At 46.9% G+C, this 24,044-nt stretch overlaps 1 protein-coding gene across 23 annotated transcripts in view; it reads left to right on the top strand.

The window, feature by feature from the left end:
* Positions 1-24,044, top strand: part of KSR2 (kinase suppressor of ras 2) — a 446,464-nt gene that overhangs the window by 388,195 nt on the left and 34,225 nt on the right. The window contains exon 26 of one of the 23 annotated variants that reach the window (XM_038575253.1): positions 7,050-7,334. The exons of the other annotated variants lie outside the window; for them this stretch is intronic. Within the exon in view, the coding sequence (XP_038431181.1) occupies positions 7,050-7,182 (133 nt within the window). The 3' untranslated portion in view covers positions 7,183-7,334. Of the gene's footprint in view, positions 1-7,049; positions 7,335-24,044 lie in introns of those variants that run through there. 23 annotated transcript variants of the gene reach the window in all.

Raw genomic sequence — 24,044 nt, 5'->3', positions numbered from 1 at the left:
TTTCCTGGCACCGTGATAAAGACTCTGCAGCTTTGGGACATGTAATTGGTGTATGAAGTGTTTTGGTATTTTGTGTGAAGAAGCCAGATGAGCCCCAAAGAAGTGGCATTTATTCCATATTATTGTATCATTATTTATTTTTTTATCTTGGGGGATGCTCTGTGAACCCCATTCTCCCATGTAGCACCATCCACTTGTTGACCGTCAGGCCTTTTATCTGAACATTCAGTTTGAAACCTGATATTTGAGTAATTTGATTAATCACCTGCATCCACATAATTGGCTGGCTGAGGTCGATGGTTGGACAATAGCCAACCAACTGGAACAATTTTGGGACCCTGGATTTATTTTACAGGGAACATAAGACCAGATAATTACCTGGCATATTCCAACTAAATTCACAATGGCGTGTTCTAGCCAATTACTTAGTAATTATCATCGGAGTTAACAAGTATTTCTAAGATTAGCTTCCTTGTAATACGATGTGTATGGCTCTTGGGGAATGAGTAATAACCAACTAGTTACCCAATTGCTATATCCACAAATACAATTAGCAGCAGGATTGCTAAATCGTTTCACGATTGGGTCATTATGAGATTATTGCAAAGCTATTGGCAGTCTGCACAATCGTTCATTTTAAAAACTCCAAGTGGAATTTAAAGCCGACAGAGCTGAATGAAAACATCTCTCATCCTTCTGCCTTGCTGCAGAGTTCCCAAGGCCTCAGTGTCCCCATCTGCAAAATGAGGCAGAAGTGGGTGCTTGTGGCAGGGTCCCTCCAACTCTGACAAAAAGCTCTGGGAATGGGCTGGTTTGAAAAGCAGCCTGGAACAGCTCTGGAGTGGTACTCCCTGAAATATAGTCCACCTGGATCTCCTGCATCAGAGCCAGCAAAGGGAGGAAGGTCGTTCAAATGCAGGCACCTGGGTGCTCCTGTATTGGTTTCCTAGGGATGTTGTGATGGGCACACACTTGGGTGGTAATATGACACACATTTATTGTTCTGCAGTGCTAGAGGTTGGAAGTCTGGAGTAGGTCTCACTGGGCTACAGCCAAGGGCTGCTCTCCTTTATGAATGAGAACATTTCCTTGTCTTTTCAGCTTCCAGAACATTCCTTGCATTCTTTGGCTTGTGGCCCCTTAATCCTATCTTCAAGGCTAGCGGCATACCCTCTTGCTTCCATGATCACATAGCCTCCTTCTGTGGTCAGATCTCACTCTTACAAGGATACTTGTGATTGCATCTTGGACCTATCCATCTGGAAACCTCTCCCATTTCAACATGCTCAACTTCAATCACATCTACAGAGTCCCTTTGGCAATATATATATATATATATATATATATATATATATATATATATATTTTTTTTTTTTTTTTTTTTTTTTTTATTCAGAGGCAGAGAGGTAGAGACACAGGCAGAGCGAGAAGCAGGCTCCATGCAGGGAGCCCAATGTGGGACTCGATACCGGGTCTCCAGGATCACACCCCAGGTTGCAGGCGGCACTAAAACGCTGCGCCACCGGGGCTGCCCCCTTTGGCAATATTGAGATAACTTTTGTGGTTTTCAGGGATTAGAACCTGGATATCTTTGGGCTTCAGTTTTTAGTTTATCACATCACCTTGGACCTAATGATTTAAGCCTGTTTGTAGGTTAAGACTTTCTAACCAAGCTCCCCAGCCCATTCTAATCTGATTAATATCTGGGAACCATACCCTGGGGCATATTATCAGTGAGTACCTACTGTGTGCTTAGCACAGATGCCGATGTAAACCAGCTAGTGCAGAGGGAAATGGAAACAGGAAAGTTTTTGGGAAAAAAAAAAAAAAGACCAGACAAAATTACAAAATAATTAGGATCTCAGTGGGAAGAAATTTGTTATTAATCTGGTGACAGGAGCCAGGACCAACCTACCTTAGCTAGGTGCCATGGAGACCAGACCAAAGCAAAACACTACCACTGATGTCTCCAGGAGGGCTTCATTAGCAGGAGCCTGATCCCATTGAACTCATCTGGGCCATATTACAGATATGGAGACTGAGGCCAGGAGAAGAAAGTGGGGCTGGGACAGGAACACAAGGTCTCTAGCAATGCACTTGATCCTCCAACAGCTTGAAAACCCTAGCCTCCCCCAATCCTTGTCCATTCATTAATTCAGTCATCAGATACTTAGTAAACACGTTGAGTACCAGGCACTTTGCTGGATACCAGGGGATGACGGTGAGCAAGACAGACATAGACCCTGTTCTCAGAATGCTGTCATTGTAGTGGGGGAGACAGACTAGTGCTAAGTAATAATGAGACCATTTGAATAGGTCCCAGCATATTGAAGGAACCAAGCCAGAGCAGTGCTATAGAGAGACTTGGGGATGGAGTTATTTTAGGTGTGCACTATGGGAGGGAGGATCCAGGCAGCCTCTCTGAAGAAGTGGCATTTGTGCAGAGACCTGAGTGCAAAGAGCCAGCTGTGAAGACATGGGGCAGGGCACACCTAGCAGAGGGAGTAGCACATGCAAAGGCCCGGGGGTAGGAATGAGCAGGGTGTGCTTTGGACCAGAAGGAAGACTGTGGTAGAACATGGTCAGTGAGGACGAGAGGGTGGGAGGTGAGGAAAGAAGCCAGCAGGGGCCAGACTGGAGAGGGGAGTGGTGCTCGAGCCTGGTTGACTTGGGCACTGATGCCTATAGCAGCCCATCAGCTTGGCACCAGCTCATTTGGGGCAAGATTGTTCATCTATAGGAGTCTGGCCCATGCATTGTAGGATGGTTAGCAGGATCCCTGCCCCCTACCCACCAGATGCCAATAGTACCAAGTCCTTAGTTGTGAGAACCAAAAATGTCTTCAGAGATGGCCAAATATCCCCTGGGGCAAAGTCACCCCCAGTCAGGAACCACTCCTTGAGAGTCTCTGGTTTAATTAGTCTGTAGAGGCCACAGGTTTCAGTACAAAACTTCCCCCACATGACTCTACGAGGCACCTGGGAGACCCTCTGCTGTAGGACCTGGAAGCTGACGAGAGGTCTGGATCTTATTATGCTCAGGGTAGCCCTTGGAGGGTTTGTGAGCAGGGTCAGGAACTAATGTCTTAAAGGACAAAAAAAAAAAAAAAAAGAAAAGAAAAACCCAAAATAGAGGGTGGTGGCCCAGGAAGAGTATTTTGACAGCTGCCGAGGCAGTTTATCTGGAGGAGGGAGGTGGGGGCTTGTGGGAAATGCCAGTGTATCTGCCCTGACTTCCCATTCTGGTCGGCGCCGATGACTTCACCAGGCACCAGTGCCTGGTCCCTCATCCCGGCCCGATGCCCTTGGCCAGCCCGGGAAGCACTGCGTTATGACGGCCCTGCGCCGTCGCCCTTCTGCGGGGGGTGCGTCTGTACCAGCAGCTCCACCCTCGTTGTCACTAAGGGTGGGTCAAGGGAGGGAGAAGCCGCCCCATTCTTCCCGAAAGGTTTATCACCATGTCCCAGTGCACTTATTAGCTCCCGCCCCAGCCCTGTCCCTGGAAAGGAAGATGCAGTGTGCTCATGGGCCAGGCGGAGACGACCGGGTCCATCGCGGGGCTCCCTTCCTGGAAGCTAAACGGGGCACAGCTGATCCTCATGTCTGAAACCATCTCCCTGCCTTGAGAGGTATTTATTTAATGTTGATAAAGGCAGAGCCCCACCAAAGACACCAAAACAGCAACAGGTTCCACCAGCCTTCAGCAAGTGCCTTGCTTCGGGCCGGGCATGGTGATGTTATTCCTTTTGTGACTGTGCCCATATTACAAGTGGGAAAACTGGGGTCAGACAGGGAAGGGGAGCCCTTGAACAAGACTGGCAGGACCTGGAATTGAGCAGACATGGATCTGATGTTAGCCCAGCGGCTTCCTTCTTTGCCTCGGGCTGCATCCGCCAGGGCGAGGTGGGTAGGCAAGACTACTACATTGCAGGATTTCCCGGATCAGACCAGACTCACCTGCGGGACTTGGTAACAATGCAAGAGCTAGGCTCCCTCCTAGATCAATGAGCCAAAGCCTCTGTCTTTTTAATTAAGTTTTGGAGGATTTGGTACACTGCGTTTTGAGAGCCACTGGCTTATTAAACCGGTTTCATTTTTTTTTTTTTTTTGTAGCTTTGATTCTGTTTATGTACTAACATATCCTGTAAGTTGCTATGGGCCAGCACACACATACACACACACACATGCCTCTTCCATATACACTACATCACACACTCTCTCTTCTCTTTGTCTTGCTCTTTATCTTATAAAACACACACTCACTTTCTCTCTCCCAGCAAAAGACTTGTAGTATTAACAATAACAATTGACGAAGATCCCATAGCCCACAAGCCCCCACCTCCCTCCTCCAATCTTTTCCTAGAATCTCCAGATTATTTAAAGCCATGCTTCAGGGCAGCCCGGGTGGCTCAGCGGTTTAGCGACGCCTTCAGCCCAGGACCTCATCCAAGAGACCCGGGATCGAGTCCCGTGTTGGGCTCCCAGCGTGGCGCCTGCTTCTCCCTCTGCCTGTGTTTCTGCCTCTCTCTCTGTGTCTCATGAATAAATAAATAAAATCTTAAATAAAGCCATGCTTCATAGCGTGGACCCCTGGCTAGCATCACCTCGGAGCTTTTTAGAAAGACAAATATAGGATAAAGAATTCCCTCTCTCCTAATCAGAAGGTCTGGGGGTGGGCCCACTCTCTGAGTTTAAGAAGCCTTCCAGGAAGTCTCTATGTGCTCAAGATCAGAGCCATCGCTCTAAAGAGACCGGCTCCCACTTCCTACCCTGAGTGATCAGGCTTTTCTGCTGCCAAGAGCTGCACACCCTTGAAACCTCCTTGCGGCCTCAACGAACCATTTTGCCAGGCGGCACGGATTGGTGAGTGGCTGGGCCCAGGAAGAAGGAGGGCCCAAAATGTCCCAAAGTGAAGACCAGCAGGGGCCTGAGAGCCACCCGTTAGCTTCAGTGCTAACGCGTGTTCACAGATGTGCATGGGACCCTGGCTGAGTGCCTGGCTGCCTGCTAGGTTCTCAGAACACAGTTCCTATTGTCCTACAAAGACTTTCCATTCCAGCAGAAAAGACGGTCAGTAACAAATTAGACAAGTAAGATAACTACAGCATTGCCTTAAGAGCTGTGAAGACCACAAATGGAGGATGGGTCAGAGTGACAGGAGGGCTACTTTGAGGAGGGGTTGAGAAGAGGTGTCTGGGGGAACTGACATTTGCACTGAGACCTAATGAAGAGGAGCAGCAGGGAAAGAGTGGTCCAGGCGGTGGTACAGCAGGTGCAAAGGCCCTGAGGTGGGAATGAGACAGGCACATTTGAAGACCAGAAGGAAGTATGTGAATGACTACGGGGAGGCAGGAAGGAGGCTGCAGGGCTTCAAAGGTGTGAATAAAGGTGTAGAATTTATTCTATTGCAGGGGGAAGCCAATGAAAGATTTTAAACAGGAGCTAATTCACAGCACTCTGCAAGTTTCCTGATGGCCTGGCTGCCTGCTGCCTCCTCTTACACTCTGCTCATTCGTCAATTCAGTGTGTCAAAACTCATTTGGTTGAGAGCAGTGAAAGCACCAACCTAGCCCAGCCCCAAAGAATGCAAGCAGAGGAAATGGGATTCTGGGGTGCCCTGGACATCGCTGTGGTGTTTCCACCTGAGTGGGGCTTCAGAATAGGTGCCTGAGTGGTTCCTCTGTGTTTGGGAACACCAAAAACTTAAGAGGCTTTTTCAGGGGTGGGAATAGGAGGGATCAGGACAATAAGGGGCATTCCAGAGACATCTTGTCGTGAGAGAGGGGTTTGGGATATACACCCCGGGAAAGAGAAGGACTTCCCCACTGCTTTCAGGAAGATTTTTAAAAATTTCTCATTGGGCAAGTGTCCTCAGTCGCTGGGTGCCCAGAGTCTGAATGCAGTTGTGATGTCATGTGAGGTTGGCTGGATTTCACCCACCCCCCTACTCCAACAACCCCTTGGGGCAAGGTAGTAATGAAATGCCGTGGGGCCTCATTTGCACAGCACTCTAAGTCTGGTAAATATCAGGAGCTTTTTAATAGACCACGTCCAGCTCCGAATCAGTTCTTGTTTTTTGTGCTTTCAAATATAACAGCGCCAAGCTGCAATATTTGACAGACAAATAGAGGACCCTGCCTTCTAAGACAGTAGTAACTCCATCCCCGAATGAGATTTTGACTTCCTTTTCCAGTAACTCTGTACTTGTGGGCTTTCTGATTTCTTCCCCCCTTTGGGCCAGTTTGATTGTCCTAAATATAACATACAAGAGTGGGGGTGGGGGGGCGCTGAGCACATGAAGATTCCGCCCCCCCATCATCTAGTGGAATCGTCTTCCTTTTATGTTCAAAAAGCTGAATTGCTTTTCCTTTATAAAGCACAGCTGAAAAGGTTTTTTGTCTGTGGCTGCCTTTAATTGTGCTGGAATGTGAAGCACCCCGGGACTTTTGTGAAGGAAGCGCTATAAATGCACTGCATCATTATCATCATTATTATTAACATCATCTCATGTACATTGCATATGCCTGTTGGTAAATGACCATATGACCAGCAGAGGAGTTGCCTGGGTGAAGGCTTCGCCACTGGCCACCACATTCCTAAAATCTCAAAGATTCTAAATTACTGTGTGGGCCATCTGTTATCACTTAAAAAGTCACTTGGGCGTCTTATTAGGCAAGTGATAGCTTATTGAAAATACAGATCAGCAAAAAGAAAATGAAATTCACCTGTAAGGTCTACAGCCAGAGGCAATCACATTAACATTTTGGTATATATCTTTGCAGGCAGGTTTCTCAATATATATATGCAGTTTCCATATATATATATATGTGTGTGTGTGTGTATATATATACAAACTGATGGTTTGTATTTGTCAGGGTAACAGTAGCTGCTGTAACAAATAACTTGTAAAGCATTAGATGGCTCTACACAATGGAAGTCCATTTTTTGCTCACATGGTAAGTCCAAGATGGGTGTTCCTGGAATGTAGGTGGCTTTTCCTCAGGTGTGGAGGGATCTAAGGCCAATCTCAACTTTTGGATCCAACCCTAGGGCTCAGAGTGCTCTGCATCTAGCTGGGGAAAGAAGAAAGTACATAGAAGTTGTGTGGGATGTTTTCCATGAGCCATACTTACGAGTGATGCACATCATTCTACCTGTGTTATGGGCTGGCACATTTCCTTGACCACACCAGGCTGTAAGGGAAGCTGGGAAGAGCCAATTGTACTCCCAGGAGGAAACTGACATGGGTTTTGGTGAAGAGCCAGCAGATCTTTGACTACGCACACTTTTATGGATAGATCTTCTATCCCATGAAGATAGACTCATCTGGCAATCCTGTTCTATGACTTTGTTACTTTCACCAAATATATGTATGAATGCTCCATTTTTTGGATTTTGGTTTTTTGCAAATTTCTTTACTGTTGTGTGCTTCTGTTTCCTCACCTATAAAATGGGATGACCCTTTTCCCTCCTGCAAGGTAGAAATAAGAATTAGAGATCAAGCTATAGCTTAATGCCTCCAATAGCCAGAGGTGCTCAATACCTTGTATCTCCCAGTTGCTATGATAATAATGATGCTACTCTAACGATGATGGCAATAATGATAGTGATAGCAATTAACAGTAGTGGTGTATTTCCTCCCGGGTGCCAAGGCATCCCTGGCACTACAAGCAGCAGGTGTTTTATGTTTATTATAACATCAAATGATACAAGGTGATGCCTACAGGTTGACCCCTTGGACTCATGGCCCAGTGCTGCTCCTGGCTTGTACCTTGGCCATGTTACTTAACCTCTCTGAGCTTTGACCTGTCCACAGGGAGATGTTGACAAAGGAGCTGGATATCCTGGTCTCTAGCTCAGAGAAAGGTTGAGGCTGGAAATAACCATGTGTGAGTCATCTGCAAAGAAGTGGTGATTGAAGCTGTGGGCTTCTGTGGAAGCTGAGGTCACCCAAGGACAGAGCCTAGAGCACCTCCACCCGCACAGGGTGCCTTGGTGGGGAAGGGTCACCATGCACAGGGGACTGAGAAGAAGCTGGCAGGACTAGAGGAGCCTAGAAGAGCATGAGGCCCTGGAGTCAATCCAAAGTGGTATTGCATTGCCCACCTCCCCCCCTCCCCATTCCCTGGTACGCCATCGCTGTTTTGTTTTCATTAGAGCACTTCTCACCATAAGATAATATCTTCCTCTGTTTGCTTGCTTTTTGTCTCTTTTCCCTACATCCTTTCCCCCACCCTAGAACATAAGCCCTAGGAAAGTTGGACCTCAGCTATTTGGCTCACCTCTGCATCCCCAGTCTCTAAAACAGTGGGTCCTCCTTAAATACTTGTTGAATGAGTGAATAACTATTTCCAAAAATATATTCACACACATTATCACAGCCTGCTCCTCTAGGCAAGTGTAGCAGCAAACAATGAATGGTACTGTTTACTCGGAATCACTGAGAAATGAGTGGGACATAAGTAAAATGTAGTACAAACTGGTGGGGGGGGGTGGCTATAGGATGTGGGGGAATTAACAGGGACCAAAAGCAAAAGATGCCAACTATGTGATGTAAGTGAGAATACAAAAAGAGACTGGGTGTAATGGTGGAAATGAGGAAGGGAAGGCATGGCCCCTGCACCCTGATGCTCACAGACAGGTAACTGGATGATTCTCAGTGTCACAATCTCTGCAATAGGATCCTGGGGAGCTGTGGGGACCTGGAGCTGGCCCCTTTTCCAACCAAGGAACCGGCCAGAGGGACAAGAAGGTATTGGCATTCCTAACAGCCAAGAACTGTAATGCAGAGGGCTGGCGTTGGGAGGGAACAAGACAGGGAAGAGGCAGCAGAGTCAGCAGCTGGAGTATAGGACCCATTTGGGTACTAGCAAGAGATAAGAAGCTGGAGATAGTCTGAAAGGACCTCATGGGCCAAGCTAAGGAATCTGGACTTTTCTCCCAGAGGCAGGGAGTACTACCCAGAGTTTTAGCCAGAGGAGTAACACAGTCCAGTTCACATTTTAGAAAGACCACTTTGGGGTGATCCCTTTCCTTAGAGGAGCTTGCAGCAGGACTGTCCATCTGTTCCCCGTCCCCCCTCCAAAAATGGTGTGGACAGCATTAATCCTCCTCGGACATCAGCGGGAACAAATGTGGGTTTTAATGCCCTAGGTTCTAAAAGATAACTTGGCATGACTCCCTGAGGGGAGAGAGCAACAGCAAGCTGGCAGTCCTCTGGAAACAAAGGCATTTTCAACAGCTTTCACTATTTACCCAAGTTAAAAATAGCCAGCTGTGCTCCCATGTTTTGAAGGCAAGTGTGGGCAACATCAGGTCCTTAACATGTGTTCCAGAAACCAGAGGGATGGTTTCCTCAGCTTTGCTGGCAGGCCATGGTTAAACAGACTCAGGAGCATGGGGGCAGCTTTGCGGAGTAAATCAGGGTTGTAATTAAAAGCTGGTTTTCTGCGATCTGATCGGCCTGCGTGCAAATACTGGATTTTCTGTCTTTTGAATGGGTTTAGTGACTGTCTGAAGTAGGTACCTTCAATTCCCCCATTTATGGATGAGGAAGCAGATGAAGCAAGGTGGCTACGGTTACATAATGCTGGGGATGGTCAGGATTCGAACTCAGGATTGTCTAATTCAGACCAGAGTTCATAACAAACCACTCCCTCCTGTTCTTTCCCTTCCCAACTCTAAGTCCATCCTTCTTTCTAATGCCCCTTGGGCCTCTGAGAACCTTGATCTGCTGGTCCTCACCCCTGGGCAGGGGGAAAAAGCTGACCTACCTCCAGGTCCTGTTCATTTGTCTGAACCACCAAACTTACCTGGCTTATGACTTGTTGAGTGGCCAGGTGCAAATTGTAACCCTGGCATGTGTCCGTCCCCTCCCCTCTCCTTGTGGTGGCCTCCAGGGTGGTGTGGGTGGGTGGAGAGTGGGAAGTGTCAGATCAGTATGTTTTCACTGCTCTGGGAACTTGCTGGGCCCTGGGCTTTGCTTTGATGTATTCCCAAACTGGTTATGGTTGCTTGAGCACTTCTCAGCTTCTGCTTTGTCCCTGCCTGGTCATGTTTAAGATAATTAAGCCCATAAATCAAATAATAAATAGATATTGACTCTTTGTCATGGACTATATCAGGATTGATTGACCAGTGGGAATACTGCTTTCCTCAATCAATGGGGAGCCAGGGGGATAAATAAATCTTGATAATGACTGGCAAGAGGAAAATCAATAGGTATATTAATATATGCATTGGGAGCCTATATCTTTGAATGTGAAATAAGAGTTTGTTTTGGCAGAAGAGGGAGAACCCGGGAGACGGAGCAGGACGAGACAGACAAACAGTATCCCTAGATGCAGGCATGGTACCTGGCACACCTTGGGTACTTTTTTTTTTTTTTTTTTTTGGTGAACTACAGAGATCCAAGGAAAGGTCTGCTTTAAAGAGAAACGGTATTTAGTATTTTTTTTCCATTCTCTGAATGTTGAGTGCTCAGAAATCTCGTCTGCCTGTGGGCTGCACCCTCCTCTGGAAGAAAAGAGAGGATGGAAAGCCTGGATGTGATGGGGAACGGAGACCAGGCTGCTTAGTGGCTGGCAACCCCCACCAAGGAAGAGATTGCTGAACTCAGTCAGGGACAGGGAGCAAAATCAAAAGTCTGGTTGGCACATTGAGCATAAGGTACCTCTGAGCCTTTCAAGAGGTGACGTCAGGTAGGCATTTAGATAAATGGCTGTTCAGAGTGCAGTTCTGGACGTGAGGCCCAGAGCTGGCAGTCATCTGTGCTATGAGAAACGAGGAACCAAGGGCCTGGAGCAGCACTTCTCCAAGTGGAACTCCTGGGTGGGGCCTGAGAATTTGCATTTTTAACTGGTTCCCAAGTGATGCTGACATTGTAGGTGTAGGAACCCCACTTTGAGAACCAGTGAGGGCAGTGGGGAAAGATGTAGGTGAGAAGAAGGTAGAGTGTGCCTATAAGGAAGCCTGATCAGGAGGGGCCAGAGAATCGAGGAGAACCAGGAGGGTGTTATCGTAGAAGCCCAGGGCAGACAGTATTTCAGCAACGGAGAGTGGTCAGCAGTCTCAGATGCTGCTATAGAAAGACCAGGCGAGATGCAGCTGGAAAAGTGTTCCCTGGAACTCCTGCAGCCTCAATATTTTCTTGGGTTGTGGCTTTCCACCCATTGGCACACTTCCCTGTTTACCTGTCCAGGGATGTTTGACCGCCCCACCTGTGCTCCTAGGTGTACAGCATGTGAACTTCCAGGTTAGGGCCAAGGTTCACGTGGGAATGGAGCTCTTTACCCTCTGAACTGGAAGGATGGTGACGATTTTAGTGATGCTAGTAATAGTTTCAGAGGGGGCTGAGGCACACAGCTGGACGATCCATTCCCAGGAACAGCAGGAAAGAGCTGAAATTCATCAGAATGGCTGTATGGATTCACCGAGGCTGGAAGTGAGTCCGCTCCCGGGAGTGTTCTTTCTGGGCACGGCACAGCATTGTTTTCAAAACCAATCCTTGATGTTCAGCATAACTAAAAGGAAGGAAGGGAAGTTGGTTGCTTGGTTGAATCCTTGTCGATATAAGAGAGGGCTTTGTTGTGAAGTGGCACTCTCGATGTCAAGGGGAACTTGTTTGTTGAGCTTCTACTGCGTGCTGAGTTCTCTGCTAGGTACTTTAGAGCTATTGCTTCATATAATTGTTGTCCACATTTTACAGATGAGGAGGCTGGGACTTTGGGAGATGAGGTGGCTCATCCAAAGACCTACAGCTAGTGTGAGTCTGAATCAGGCAATACCGTTGACCTCTCTGATCCTTAAGGCTCTCTTGAACCTTAACACTACCAGGCTCTACTGTGTCATCTTAAGAACAGACATAATTTTGTGTTCGAATATTCCTTGTGACTGTTCTCCAAGGCTCTCTGAATGAGTTTCATAGATCACTGTCATGCTCTGGTCGCTTCTCTCATCCTTGGGTATGGAGTAAAATTTTTTTAAAGATTTTATTTATTTATTCATGAGAGAGAGAGAGAGAGAGAGAGAGAGAGGCAGAGACACAGGCAGAGACACAGGCAGAGGGAGAAGCAGGTTCCACGCAGGGAGCCTGATGCGGGACTCAATCCCCGGTCTCTAGGATCACACCCTGAGCCAAAGGTGGTGCTAAACCGCTGAGCCACCCGGGCTGCCCAAGTATGGAGTAAAATTTATGGGGATTTTCCCTATATAGAAAATTTAACTGGGGTGGGGAAGCATTCTTGCATGTTAAAGTCAAGAATCTGTATATCTCCCAGTGCCCGGCCGCGTGCGTCATCAGAAAGTACAAGCCGACAGTCACCAAAATAAGCTCCCAAAACTCTCGGTTTACTAGTTGTCTGGATCTGAGTAATTAGACTTTAATACAGGTTTGTCAATGTAAGTTTTTCGTTTGGACTGGTAATTTTTAAGCCTTTCTGAGCCTCACTTTTCTGTATCTGTGCAATGGAGATTATAGGCCCCTACCTTGTGGGTAGGGATTGTTGAGGATTAAGTGGGTTTCTACATATAAGGCACTAAGCCTGTTACACCTTGTAGAAATTGGTAATGGAAAGCCTCACTAAAGTGGACTCAGGATGCTGGCAGGGAAGGCTGGAAGGGGGAGCTGTGCCACTCAATGTCAGTGGCAGGAAGAATAATCAATTTACAGACCCCTAACAAAAGAATCTCCACAGGAAAGAATCATCAATCCAGACCCCAGCAGGGAGAGATGTACATTGCTTCTCCTACAAGGATCGACTAGCCCTGGAACTCAGCTGATGAGCAACTCCTCACCCTGAACCCTTGCTTCTCTCCTCTGGACTTTCCTTTCAAAACAACCCCTCCCAGCTTCCGCTTCCTTCTCCATAAAATAACGTCCTCTTTGTTTGTTGGACTTGCCTATGGCTTTGCCGTAGCTTGCTTATCCTGGGTTGCAATTCTCTGCTATTTTGCTGTTATAAAATAATGGGTGTTTTATTTTTAAGGCTAATAACATGAAGTTCTATGTAAGTATTGGCAATTCTCGTTGCCGCAGTGATTATTACTAGTAGCCCTGCATCGTGAGTATGCAAGGGGGCAATGCAAATACCACTCTTGTCATATGCTACAAGAGGAAGAACTTTGGACATGGAGTTATGAGTCCTGGCTTTGTCACATGCTGGCTGTGTGACCTTGATCAAATCACTCCCCCTCTCTTAGCCTCCGTGTTTTCATCTATAAAGTGGAGATAACCATGTATGTTTCCCTGGGTGGCTAGGAGGAGCGTATGGAATGGCAAGACTGAAAACTGGGCATGAAATGGCCAGAATTAGAGAAATGTGCACTAGTTTTTAAAATTGTCTAATAATAACAGTTTATGAAGCATTGACTACATGTCTGGTGGTGATCTAAGCACTTTGACTTTTCCCAGCTACCAGGTGAGGTTGGTACTTCTGTACTGGTGGAGCTGGGATCAGGGCTCCTGTCTGCTGTTGTCAAAGTGGGTATACATAAACACTTTATTGGGGAGGAGGATTTTCTTCTTGAACTGGCAGGTGGCAGTGACCCAAGTTTCAAGCTGGGGCTGCAGCTGAGGGGAGCGGCAATCAGTGTCCCCTTCCTGGGGTCCAGTACTTCAGTGGTCTCCCGGGCAGACCATCCCTCTACCATGACTGACAGATGAGAAATAGGGCCACGGGTCTCAGCTGTCCTCTCCTTTTGACAGAAACAGAGAGTCTTGGAGTTGGGAAGTTGTTCTTGCCTCTAATCAAAAGGCTCGTCTCTGAGTCCTCTTCAAAAGCAGATTCCATTTCTTGTAGGTGTTCAAAAGACCCAAAGGAATGCCGAGCAGGAACAGACCCAATATCTTCAAAGGCAAGGAAGGAGTCCCAGCCATCTTCAGACTTTCCCCAGCTGGAGCCAGTCCCTCCTAGGCAACTATTAGTACAGCCTTTTGGGACTGAGGCCCAGATCAAGGATTTTCAGTGGACTTGTCTGGAGTTTATGTAGACCACTGGGGCATGTCCCTGCATGTCTGGCACCCAGGTCCGATCTCTATCTAAGCAATAGAAGTGCTTCTGACAGGCTCTCAGGCAAAAGATGCTGTACCTTAGCCCAATGGGCTATTATTATTCATCTTGTTAACTCACTGTTTCTTGGGCCCAGCTGGCCTTGCACGCGTTCCTCCTGTTGGAATTCTGCTTTCCCTGCCCCACCCTCTTCCTCTCCAGCTTTCAGCCTTGGTGCTGGGATATCCCTGGGGCTTATCTCACTCATCCAGTTACAGAATATGGAGGTGGAAAATGAGTGCTGTTGACATGGCATCTGGAGGGATGGGCCTTCCATTATGTGCTGTGTATGGCAAGGGAAGGGCCGGAAGGGAGCCAAAAGTTCAAATACTACTTCTGCTGTGACCTCAGACAAACCTTTAACCTTTCCAGCTCTCAGTTTGTCTGTTTGTGAAATGATTAGAACATTACCTACTTCATCTTTATCTGGGTCATTTTCCTCCTTGACTGGGCCTGGTTTGCCTAAGTTGAACCCTTAGGAGTGAGTGACCACTCATTTATCCATCTATCCATCCATCTATCCACCTTTCCACCCATCTACCCACCCATCTATCCATCCATCCATCCATCCATCCATACTCTCCTCAATTCATCCATCCATCCATCCATCCATCCACCCATCCACCTTCTCATCAATTCATCTACCCATATCATACCCCCACCCCTCTTTACAGATGTACCCATCCAACATCACCACCCTTCCTTCCCGCACCCATCCAGCATTTGCCCTGTCTTCCCCATCCATTCATCCATCCATCCATCCATCCATCCATCCAACATCCATCTGCTCAAGTACCCTTCTTCCTACCAACTCATCCTCCCATCTCCTGCCTAGATATTCATATGCCCATCCACCTACTCATAGCCCATCTACTCATATAGAATGATCTAGCCATCTAGCCATTCAGCAAATGGTTGTTGAGAACCCATTAGCACTGGTAGGCACTGGGAATGAGAGTTTAGAGCTTTCCTTCTGAGACCTGTTGGAGTCAGACAGTGTGTCATAATTAAAGCCAGCTCCTTGGAGCAAAGCAAGGGTAGAGTAGGGAAACATCCATAGACGGTAATCGCAGCAGACTGCACGCCCATGGAAATGAACTGTGGGTGGCACATTCCCAGATATGAAAAGAAAACAGACCATCTAAACAAAAAACAGGCAGCAAGGCTGAAAGAATCATCTCTGCCTCCTGTTTCCTTGCCTTTGGTCTTATTTTTATGGGATTCTGTGCTGATGAGCATGGAAGCAGAGACCCTGGAAGTACCTGGAGGTCTTGGGCTGGTGGGGATGGGGAGAAAAGATGCCAATTTAGTAGGCTCCAATGTAGCTTAGCACATTTTCTGAAGGTTGGAGGTGGGGAGAGGGATGAGTGGCAGGGCTGTTCCCTGCCTACTTTACACCCCATTAACTCCCAACTTGTAATAATGTATCAGTGGCAGGCTGGAGTTGAGTTATTCATTATTTATAGAGAAAGAGTTTGCTAAGCAAATCAGCAGTTCAAACAAGATCACAGGGGGGTAGATTTAACCCACTCAAAAAAAAAAAAAAAACAACCAGAGTAGAGCCTCAGCACAATCACTGGCTGCAGGCAGATGGAACTGCTGGGGACAGACGGACACCCACTGGCCTTAATGGTTCCTGCCTTGTAATTCCAGAAACCTTCACTTTATTTCTAAGTGGTCTTTCTCTGAGGAACGCATCTCCTCCCCTTCTCTGCTCCATCTGGCCCGGTTTCGACAACTGGTTCTGTGTTGCCTTTCAATACTGCAGTAAAAGGCTCCAGTCAACCCTGGTAAGAATATCTTTGGGAGTCAAGTGTCAAAACCAGGTCTCTTGAACTCCTTCCCCTGTGTAAGATGAATGGCCACGGTTTTCTTTAAATGTCTTAAAGATCTCTGGTCCTTTCATCTAAGGACATCCTCTTGGACTTGAAGTTGGGACACCTGCTTTCCCATCTGGGTGCTGGATGATGCCAGGTCCTCCACTTCCTTATCTGTAGAATGGGCACACTACATGCATATGCTATACATACATCCCTATGCTATGGAGATATTTCAAGCAGGAGATTAAACCGGACAGTGTTTTGTAAACCAAAAAAATTTTTGAAACAGATGTGAGGGCAGATCATTTTTTAGATGGATGTCAATGAAAATGAGAGGCATTGTTTTTTGTTTTGTTTTGTTTTTCCTTTGAGTGAAAAATGAGTTGTTTCCATTTTTCTAGTAGTTCTGAACGTTGGCTTAACATTGGGATTATCTGGGGAGCTTTTTAAAATTTAATTTTTAATGAATGATGTTGGGACTCCACCCCAAAAAAGGTCCTGATCCAAATGTTCTGGGGTGGGACCTGGATGTCCTTTCATTTAAGCTCTCCAGGTAATTCCATCATGGAACCAGGATTAGGAACCACTATACAATTCCCAGGTGAGCCATGTTCAACTTCTCCCCTGACCTGCGCCCAAATCCCTGTTCCATTGTAACAGGGACCCTGGAGTCTTAACCTCCTGGCTGCTATGTTCTTTAAAAAGGACAGATTATGTCTCAGTTATCAGAATTATTAAGAGGAATAAATCCGACAACATAGGTAAAGTATGTTTCTTTGATGCCAACAGCACAGCTTGGGCTTGACAACTGATAGCTAACATCACTGTTGTTACTTCTCACGGGTTGGCCAATAAAATACCAGTTTCAAGTAGCTTTTGGGCTTCCTTGGGACAAAGTTCAGAGATAAAATTCAGTTTCTAAAGAGCAGCAAAAGCTGTGTTAATAGATAGAAACAGTTCTCACCAGAAGACTCGGAATAGCAACAGTAAGGAGAATTACAGTTTGTTGGGTACTTACTAGGTATCAGGGCTCCTGCCAAAGCCTTTACTTGAATGATTTGGGGTCATCTTATAGCTACCCTCCTGAAGTAGGTACAACTATTATTCCCATTTGACAGATGAAAGACCTAAGGTTAGTGCCATCCAGGGAGGAGTCAGGGAAGCTGGGCATTGAGGCCAGTAGCCAAGCCCCAAGCCTCTGCACTGTGAGTTGGAGAGGAGAGAGATAACAACCATGGTGGTCCTGCCCGGGATGGTTAGGCGTGTGCCTGGGCTCATTTCGGTTCTGCCGAAGCGCGGAGACCATTCTCCCACCTTGTCTTTTCAAGAGAACTAGGGCCAAGTATGCTCAGGTAGTCCCTTCCCGTTTCCAAGCCTCCAACCACCACCACCCCTTTCCCGCCCCATAAAATGGAGATGATGAGAATACATGAGATTATGTAGAGGATCCAAGGTGATGCCAGTGAAGGGCTTGAAACAGTGCACATAAGGAGTGCTAGTGAAAGACAGTGATTAGTCCAGCTGTACTGTTTTTCTTGGGGATTTCACAGATCCCAAAACTTACCTCTACCACACTGCTGTGCATCCTTGGGCAAGCTACTTCCCCTCCCTGTGCCCCTACTTTCTTCTTCTGTACAATTAGGACAGCCTAATACCCTGTCCGGTATTAGGTATTAGGATCAGATGGCTGTGGAAAATTAAAGCAGTCTGAATATTCAGATGCTTAGAGTAGCACAGGGCATAGCTAAGTGTTAGCCATGCCACTGTTGTTCTCATTGATTTATTCCTAATTCATTTGTTTTCATTTTTTTCCATATGCTAAAATGTAAGTTCCATGAGGGCATAGGCATTGCTTTTTAACCTATTACCTAAAACAGTAGCTAATACCATAGTAGGTGCTCAATAAATACTTGAAGGTGTGAATGAGGGAGGGAATGAATGTTAGTTCCCAGGTGGCTGATGTATCTCTTAGACTATGCTGGGGTTTGGCTGTACCACCGCTGTGAGCGTCTATTGGCTCTGACATGACATGATGTGATGTGGCTTGGGAGCTCAGCCTTGGCTGAGACTTTGCTCACCTGTCTGTCTGTCTTACCCCCTCCTTTAGAAGAGATGGCCATTCCCTGAGTCACCCAGACATGACACTTGGCAGTTACTTTCCCCTGGATTTAGACACTGCCCTGGTCCAACTTTACCTGTCACTCAGGTGATTACCTGTATGAAGGCAATTGCTCATTTGGGCTCTGGAAGTATGCAGAAGGAATAACTGCCTCCCTGCTCCCAGCAGCAGTCTCGGGCTCCCTTTGGCTGGTTACAAGGGACAAGGGTCACATGAAGAGGCCAGGGTAGTGGTAGGTGGAGTCGTGTTGCATGGGACAAGGTTTCATCATTCTGCTATGGAGGACTCTGGAAGGATTTGTATTGGCGCACCGGATGGGGCGCAAACATGGTTTCCTTTTTGAGTCACAAAGCTCATTTCCCTGCTGTGTGCAGAGCAGGTTAGAGGGAGGGAAGTGGAGGAGGAGGCAGGCCAGTGAGGGACCATTGGGTTCATCAACTGAGAAGGGCCCTTAGAACTTCCTGACAGCAGTGGGAGGTCTCCTTGGGCCCCAACACCCTGATGATATTGGGATGATGTCTTAATGATGGCAGATGCTCTCTCTTTGCCTTCTCTGCACCTTTGCCAGAAACCTTCCTCCACAGCCACCCTTCCCCCATGCAGCAGGCTCTGCTCCCTCTTCTGTGCCCATCCTCCCACATGTAGCCTGAGCCAGACAAGGGTCTTTTCACGCCTGCGTCCTCCCCTACACTAGAAGTTCCAGGAGGGCCTGGATTGTCTCTGTGAGCTATGTGACTGACCCCAGAGTCTAGCACTCAGCCTGAGACCCAGGAGTCACCTGTTTATTGTATGAATTTACACCCTGAGTGGTTACTTACAGGGAGACAGGAAATGAACACACTGTTAATTGTTTTTAATCCTTATAAGGAAGAGCAGTATTTTGGTTGGTACTCTCCATGTGCCAGGCACAGCAGTAAGCTCTTTAGATAAATTGTTTAATTTTCAGAACAGTGAATTTGGTTCATTAAATCCAGCTTATGGATGAAATAAATGGAGACTAAGAAAGATAAAGCAACATGTAGTGGTAGAGGCAGGGTTCACATCTAGGCATTTCCTTGACAATTCATGAGGATGGTCCCGTCACTCTTATTTTGCAGATAAGGAATCGAGGCTCAAAGGGGTTAAATCACATGACTCTGTTCCTTGACTGGGAGGCACCAGAGCCTATCCATTCACTCTGAAGCCCGTGAGCTATCTCTGGGCCTCTGTCCAGCTGCTCCTCTTATAGGAGAGAGTCTAAGGTCTGCTTGTCTGCTTTTCTCCTGGAAAGGCCCCCACACCAGGCTTTCTTCTCCCATCTTCCATGTGATTTTTGAAGCTGCACTGGGAGGTGACAGTCAGCTTTGTGGACAACAGGGCTGTTCTGACACCAAGAGGATGGTAGCTCCGAAGCAAACAGACCCTCATTCACATGTGCTAAACAGGAATAGAAATTACAACCTGAAACTGACAACTCAGAAAAAAAAGAAAGAAAGAAAAAAAACAAAAACAATGTTTTCTAAGTGGGAAAAGAGAGGATATTGGCCGGGAAGAGAAATGTCATTTTCAGGCTGCCAAAAAGAGTGTTAACATATGATCTCTCTAGAGATCTACCGATAAAATCCATAGACTAATTCTTCTGGGCTGCCTCATTGAAATAATTTTTGAAATCACATCTGAGAGCCTTGACATTTTGTTTCTAATTTTGATAGAAATGATGTTTTGTTGGCTCAATACGGTGGCATGTGTGTCAACTTTGAAGGTTCCTTCCTAGTTATGGACATTCCAAACCTGTGTCCCCAATCGAAATTTTCAAAAATGGCTTTGTTAATCATTAATGTATGTGTTCCTTCTCTTGGCCGTCCATTCAGCCGCCCAATCCAGCACAGACAAGAAATTCAGCATTATACCAGGGAGGAAGAGGGGAAACACGGGTATGGGCAGGGTATGATGAAAACTCACAGAGAGGAGCAATGGGCTATTTCCTGACAAATAAGACCTTTGAAAGAAGTGGGAGATGAAGGAAGGGTGTTCTTGGTGGAGGGGATTGTGTACTCGAAAGCAAGAAAGAAGGTGCCACATTTGGAAAAGTATCAGTTGTGCAGTTGGATTGAAATAAATGACGCTGGGGCACCTGGGTGGCTCAGCGGTTGAGTGTCTGTCTTCAGCTCAGGACGTGATCCTGGGGTCCTGGGATGGAGTCCCGCATTGGGCTCCCCACAGGGAGCCTGCTTCTCCCTCTGCCTGTGTCTCTGCCTCTCTCTGTGTCTCTCATGAATAAATAAATAAGATGTTAAAAAACAAAAAAGGAAAGTAATGGTGCCAATTTGGTGGGGGGTATGGTGGGTCCCAAAGTCTAAGGTATTTTGACCCGGAGGGACAAATAATCAGTAATAATAAGAGTAGATATCAAGCCTTAGAGTGTGCCAGGCACTGTGCTGAACAGACTGTTGAGTGCCACTTTGTGTTAATGAATGCTCACAGCCAATCATGGGGGTGACTATGATTATTTATCAGCTTTTTATAGATCAGGCTCAGTCTTTGTCCATTCAAGCTGCTATGACAAGACACCATAGAATGAGTGGCTTATAGACAGACATTTATTTCTCACAGTTCTGGAGGCTGGGAAGTCTGAGATCAAAGTGCTGGCAGAGCCAATGTTTAGTGAGACTCTGCTTCTTGGTTCACGGATGACTGTCTTACCCTTGCCACCTCACCTGATAAAAAGAGGCAAGGGGGCCCTCTGGGGGTCTCCGTTACAAGGCACCAATCCCATTCATGAGAGCGCCCCTCTTATGACTTCATCACCCCTTTGAGGGCCCACCTCCAAATACCATTGGCGTGGGGATGAGGTTTCAACAGGATTTTTGGCGTGGACAGGGACATCCAGTCTATAGCAAGCTCCAGGAAGTTTCGTTCCTTGTCCCAAGTTCCCCGGGGGTAAACCACAGGAGCATAAGTCTGCTCAGGCAGGAGTCTGGGGAGGGCTGATGAAACTCACAGAGATGAAGGAGTAGCACGTCTGGGCTCTGGTTTTAGAGGGTGAGCAGCATCTCCACATGCCAGCTCCAGGTTGGGGTTAAACCCTGAGCTTCCATTTCTTCACTGTACAATGGGGCCGACTATACCCACCAACACTCAGCGCTTGCAGTGATGTGATTGATAGCTTCCACACTGGTGGGCAGGATGGTTAGAGACTGGCATGACATCTGAGCTCTGGCCTTGAGCTTGTGAGAGGTCTGGTTGGTCCTAACTCTTTATAAATATCCCAGCCCCCAGCCCGGGCATCCCCTCTTACTGGCCTCCCCAGAGCATCCCAGTGTGCATGCCCCTTGCATGTTGAGGTGGCTGGACCCTTGTGCACTAGAATCTCTGCATCTTTGCCCTGGAAACTTTGTAGACAGGAGCGAGGGATTTAAGGAGGCCTGAGAGGGCAAGATTACCTGGTGAATGACGGGAAGGAATTCTCTTGGTGCCCTGGAGTCAAGAGCTTAAGCAGGTGGGGAAGAACCCCAAATGAACTTGAGTGACAATTTTTGCCCGTCTCTGAAAAATTGGCACAAACTTACATTTTGTTCGTGCACCTTCTAAATTGGGTTTTGGGGAATGACAGGGCTTTGAATTGAAACAGATTACCAAGGTGAGGCTTGGTGACTAATGGAAATATTTGTAATAGGATTACATGGAGTTTTCATCTTTCCCATGAAGATGCAACATTGTCACACGGCAACCTTTCAGGGCACGGAACCTGTGTTTTTAATCTCTCTGGACGTTTATTTTCTGTTTTTAAATGATTGAGAGGTGAGGTCACATCCCTGGGGTGACTTGCTTTCTATCTGTGAGAAGCAGGAGAAAGCTATTAACAAAAACATGAAATTGAATCTCACCGAGCAGATTCCCATTTGCCTCTGCTCTTTGAAACCACTGTGCTGCCCAGTTACGTACAAATGGAGGTGTCTGTGGGCATTTGGAAGAGAACTGTGCTTCTTCAACATCAAGGAAAATGCAGCTCCCATCACAGATCCTGGTTCCCCTGGTGATGTTTATTGTGCTAGTGTGACCCTGGCCAGAGTCTCCTGGTTGCATGTTGCTGTTGTCTCTTTCTCTTTCATGCTCATCTTATGCCCTCACTCATATTGTAACTATGTGATTCAGTGCTATTTGGGGCTGGTGGTACCTATCTTGTGTCCTGGGAAACCCTGATTCATCTAATCCCCAAACCTGCAAACCTCCTCCTCCTTCCTGCTTAGTATATTATTAACCGGGAGCTATGTCAGGATAGGATAGGTTCATGCAACAGTGACAATCAACTCTGAAATTTCCATGGCTCACTCAGAAAGTTTACTTCTCACTCACATAGAATTTGCTGCAGTTTGGGCAATGCTCTGGGGGGTGGGGGTGGGGGTGGGGCTGCCTTCCACGCAGTCCCTCAGAGACCCAGGATATTCCAGTCTGCGGCTCTATCCTATCATCTAAAAAGAGATTATCGATGGGCTGCTCAGTATCCCAGCCAGGAAGTGGCAGGGGTCACCTTTTGTTGGCCAGAACCAGTCAGCCGGTGCTGCCTAACTGCAAAGAAACTGGGCAGCATGGTCTCCAGTGGCACTTGGAGGGAGCATCTCTGAAGCATCTCTGGAATTCAGAGACATGTGGCACTGTCTCTTCCACGCACATTTTCTAATCTAATCCCCCCAGACCTGTGAGGCAGGTTCTGGCTTGTCCATCTGCATTTATTTTAGGTGACTTGCCCAGAAGCTTAAGAGTGCCCAGACTAGGGGCACCTGGTGGCTCAGTCGGTTGAGCATCCAACTCTTGGTTTAGGCTCAGGTCATGATCTCAGGGTCATGAGATTGAGCTCTGTGTCTGGCTCCACGTTCAGTGCAGAATCTGCTTGGGATTCTTTTTGTCTTCTTCCCTCTCTTCCCTCTCCCTCCCCCTCCCCTCCCCTCCCCTCCCCTCCCCTCCCCTCCCTCCCCTCCTTCTCCTCCTCCTCCTCCTCCTCCTCCTCCTCCTCCTCCCCCCCCCTTCTCTCTCTTTCTCTCAAATAAATAAATAAAATCTTAAAAAAAAAAAAAAAAAAAGAATACCCAGACTGGACCTGGAACTTCATTCTGCTCAACTGCAAGTTCTAAGCTCCTAGCCCTGAAGTGCTACTGCCTCCGTGATATGGTCTCTGTCCCCTCCATTCTCTTTCTCTGTTTCCGCCTATAAAAGGAACACTTACTCCCAGCACATTCCCCTGTCTCTAGATCTGTGTCCGTTTCTCCTGGGATAATGAAATGGTAGCTTAAATTCGTTTCTGTCCAAGTGGTCACCCCAGCAGTGCTGCCCGTCCAGCCTGCCTTAGCTCCCCTCAGCATTCTGGCTTTATCTAAAAAGCTTCCAGTGCAAAGGACACAGTGCTTTTTGTCATCAGGCTGGCAGAGACATGGGCTGTAGAAACGGGGCAAAATTCTTTCCCTGATTGACAAGTCTGCAAAATCAGGGGTTTTTCCTATTTCCCAGACCATGGCTCCTTTGTACCTCTGCCAATGCAACAGGAAGAAATGAGTGGGGATTTTTTGTCAACTTCTAATTTTCTTTCTTGAAAACTTTATTATTTTATTTATATATCTCCTAAAATTTGCTCATTTATTTTTTTTAATTTATTTTTTATTGGTGTTCAATTTACTAACATACAGAATAACCCCCAGTGCCCGTCACCCATTCACTCCCACCCCCCGCCCTTCTCCCCTTCTACCACCCCTAGTTCGTTTCCCAGAGTTAGCAGTCTTTACTTTCTGTCTCCCTTTCTGATATTTCCCACACATTTCTTCTCCCTTCCCTTATATTCCCTTTCACTATTATTTATATTCCCCAAATGAATGAGAACATATAATGTTTGTCCTTCTCCGACTGACTTACTTCACTCAGCATAATACCCTCCAGTTCCATCCACGTTGAAGCAAATGGTGGGTACTTGTCGTTTCTAATGGCTGAGGAATATTCCATTGTACACATAAACCACATCTTCTTTATCCATTCATCTTTCGTTGGACACCGAGGCTCCTTCCACAGTTTGGCTATCGTGGCCATTGCT

Source organism: Canis lupus, chromosome 26 (assembly GCF_011100685.1).
Source record: "Canis lupus familiaris isolate Mischka breed German Shepherd chromosome 26, alternate assembly UU_Cfam_GSD_1.0, whole genome shotgun sequence".
NCBI classification, from domain to species: domain Eukaryota; kingdom Metazoa; phylum Chordata; class Mammalia; order Carnivora; family Canidae; genus Canis; species Canis lupus.
Note: the sequence above shows the minus strand (reverse complement) of the source record. Positions and strands in the feature narration are given on the sequence as shown.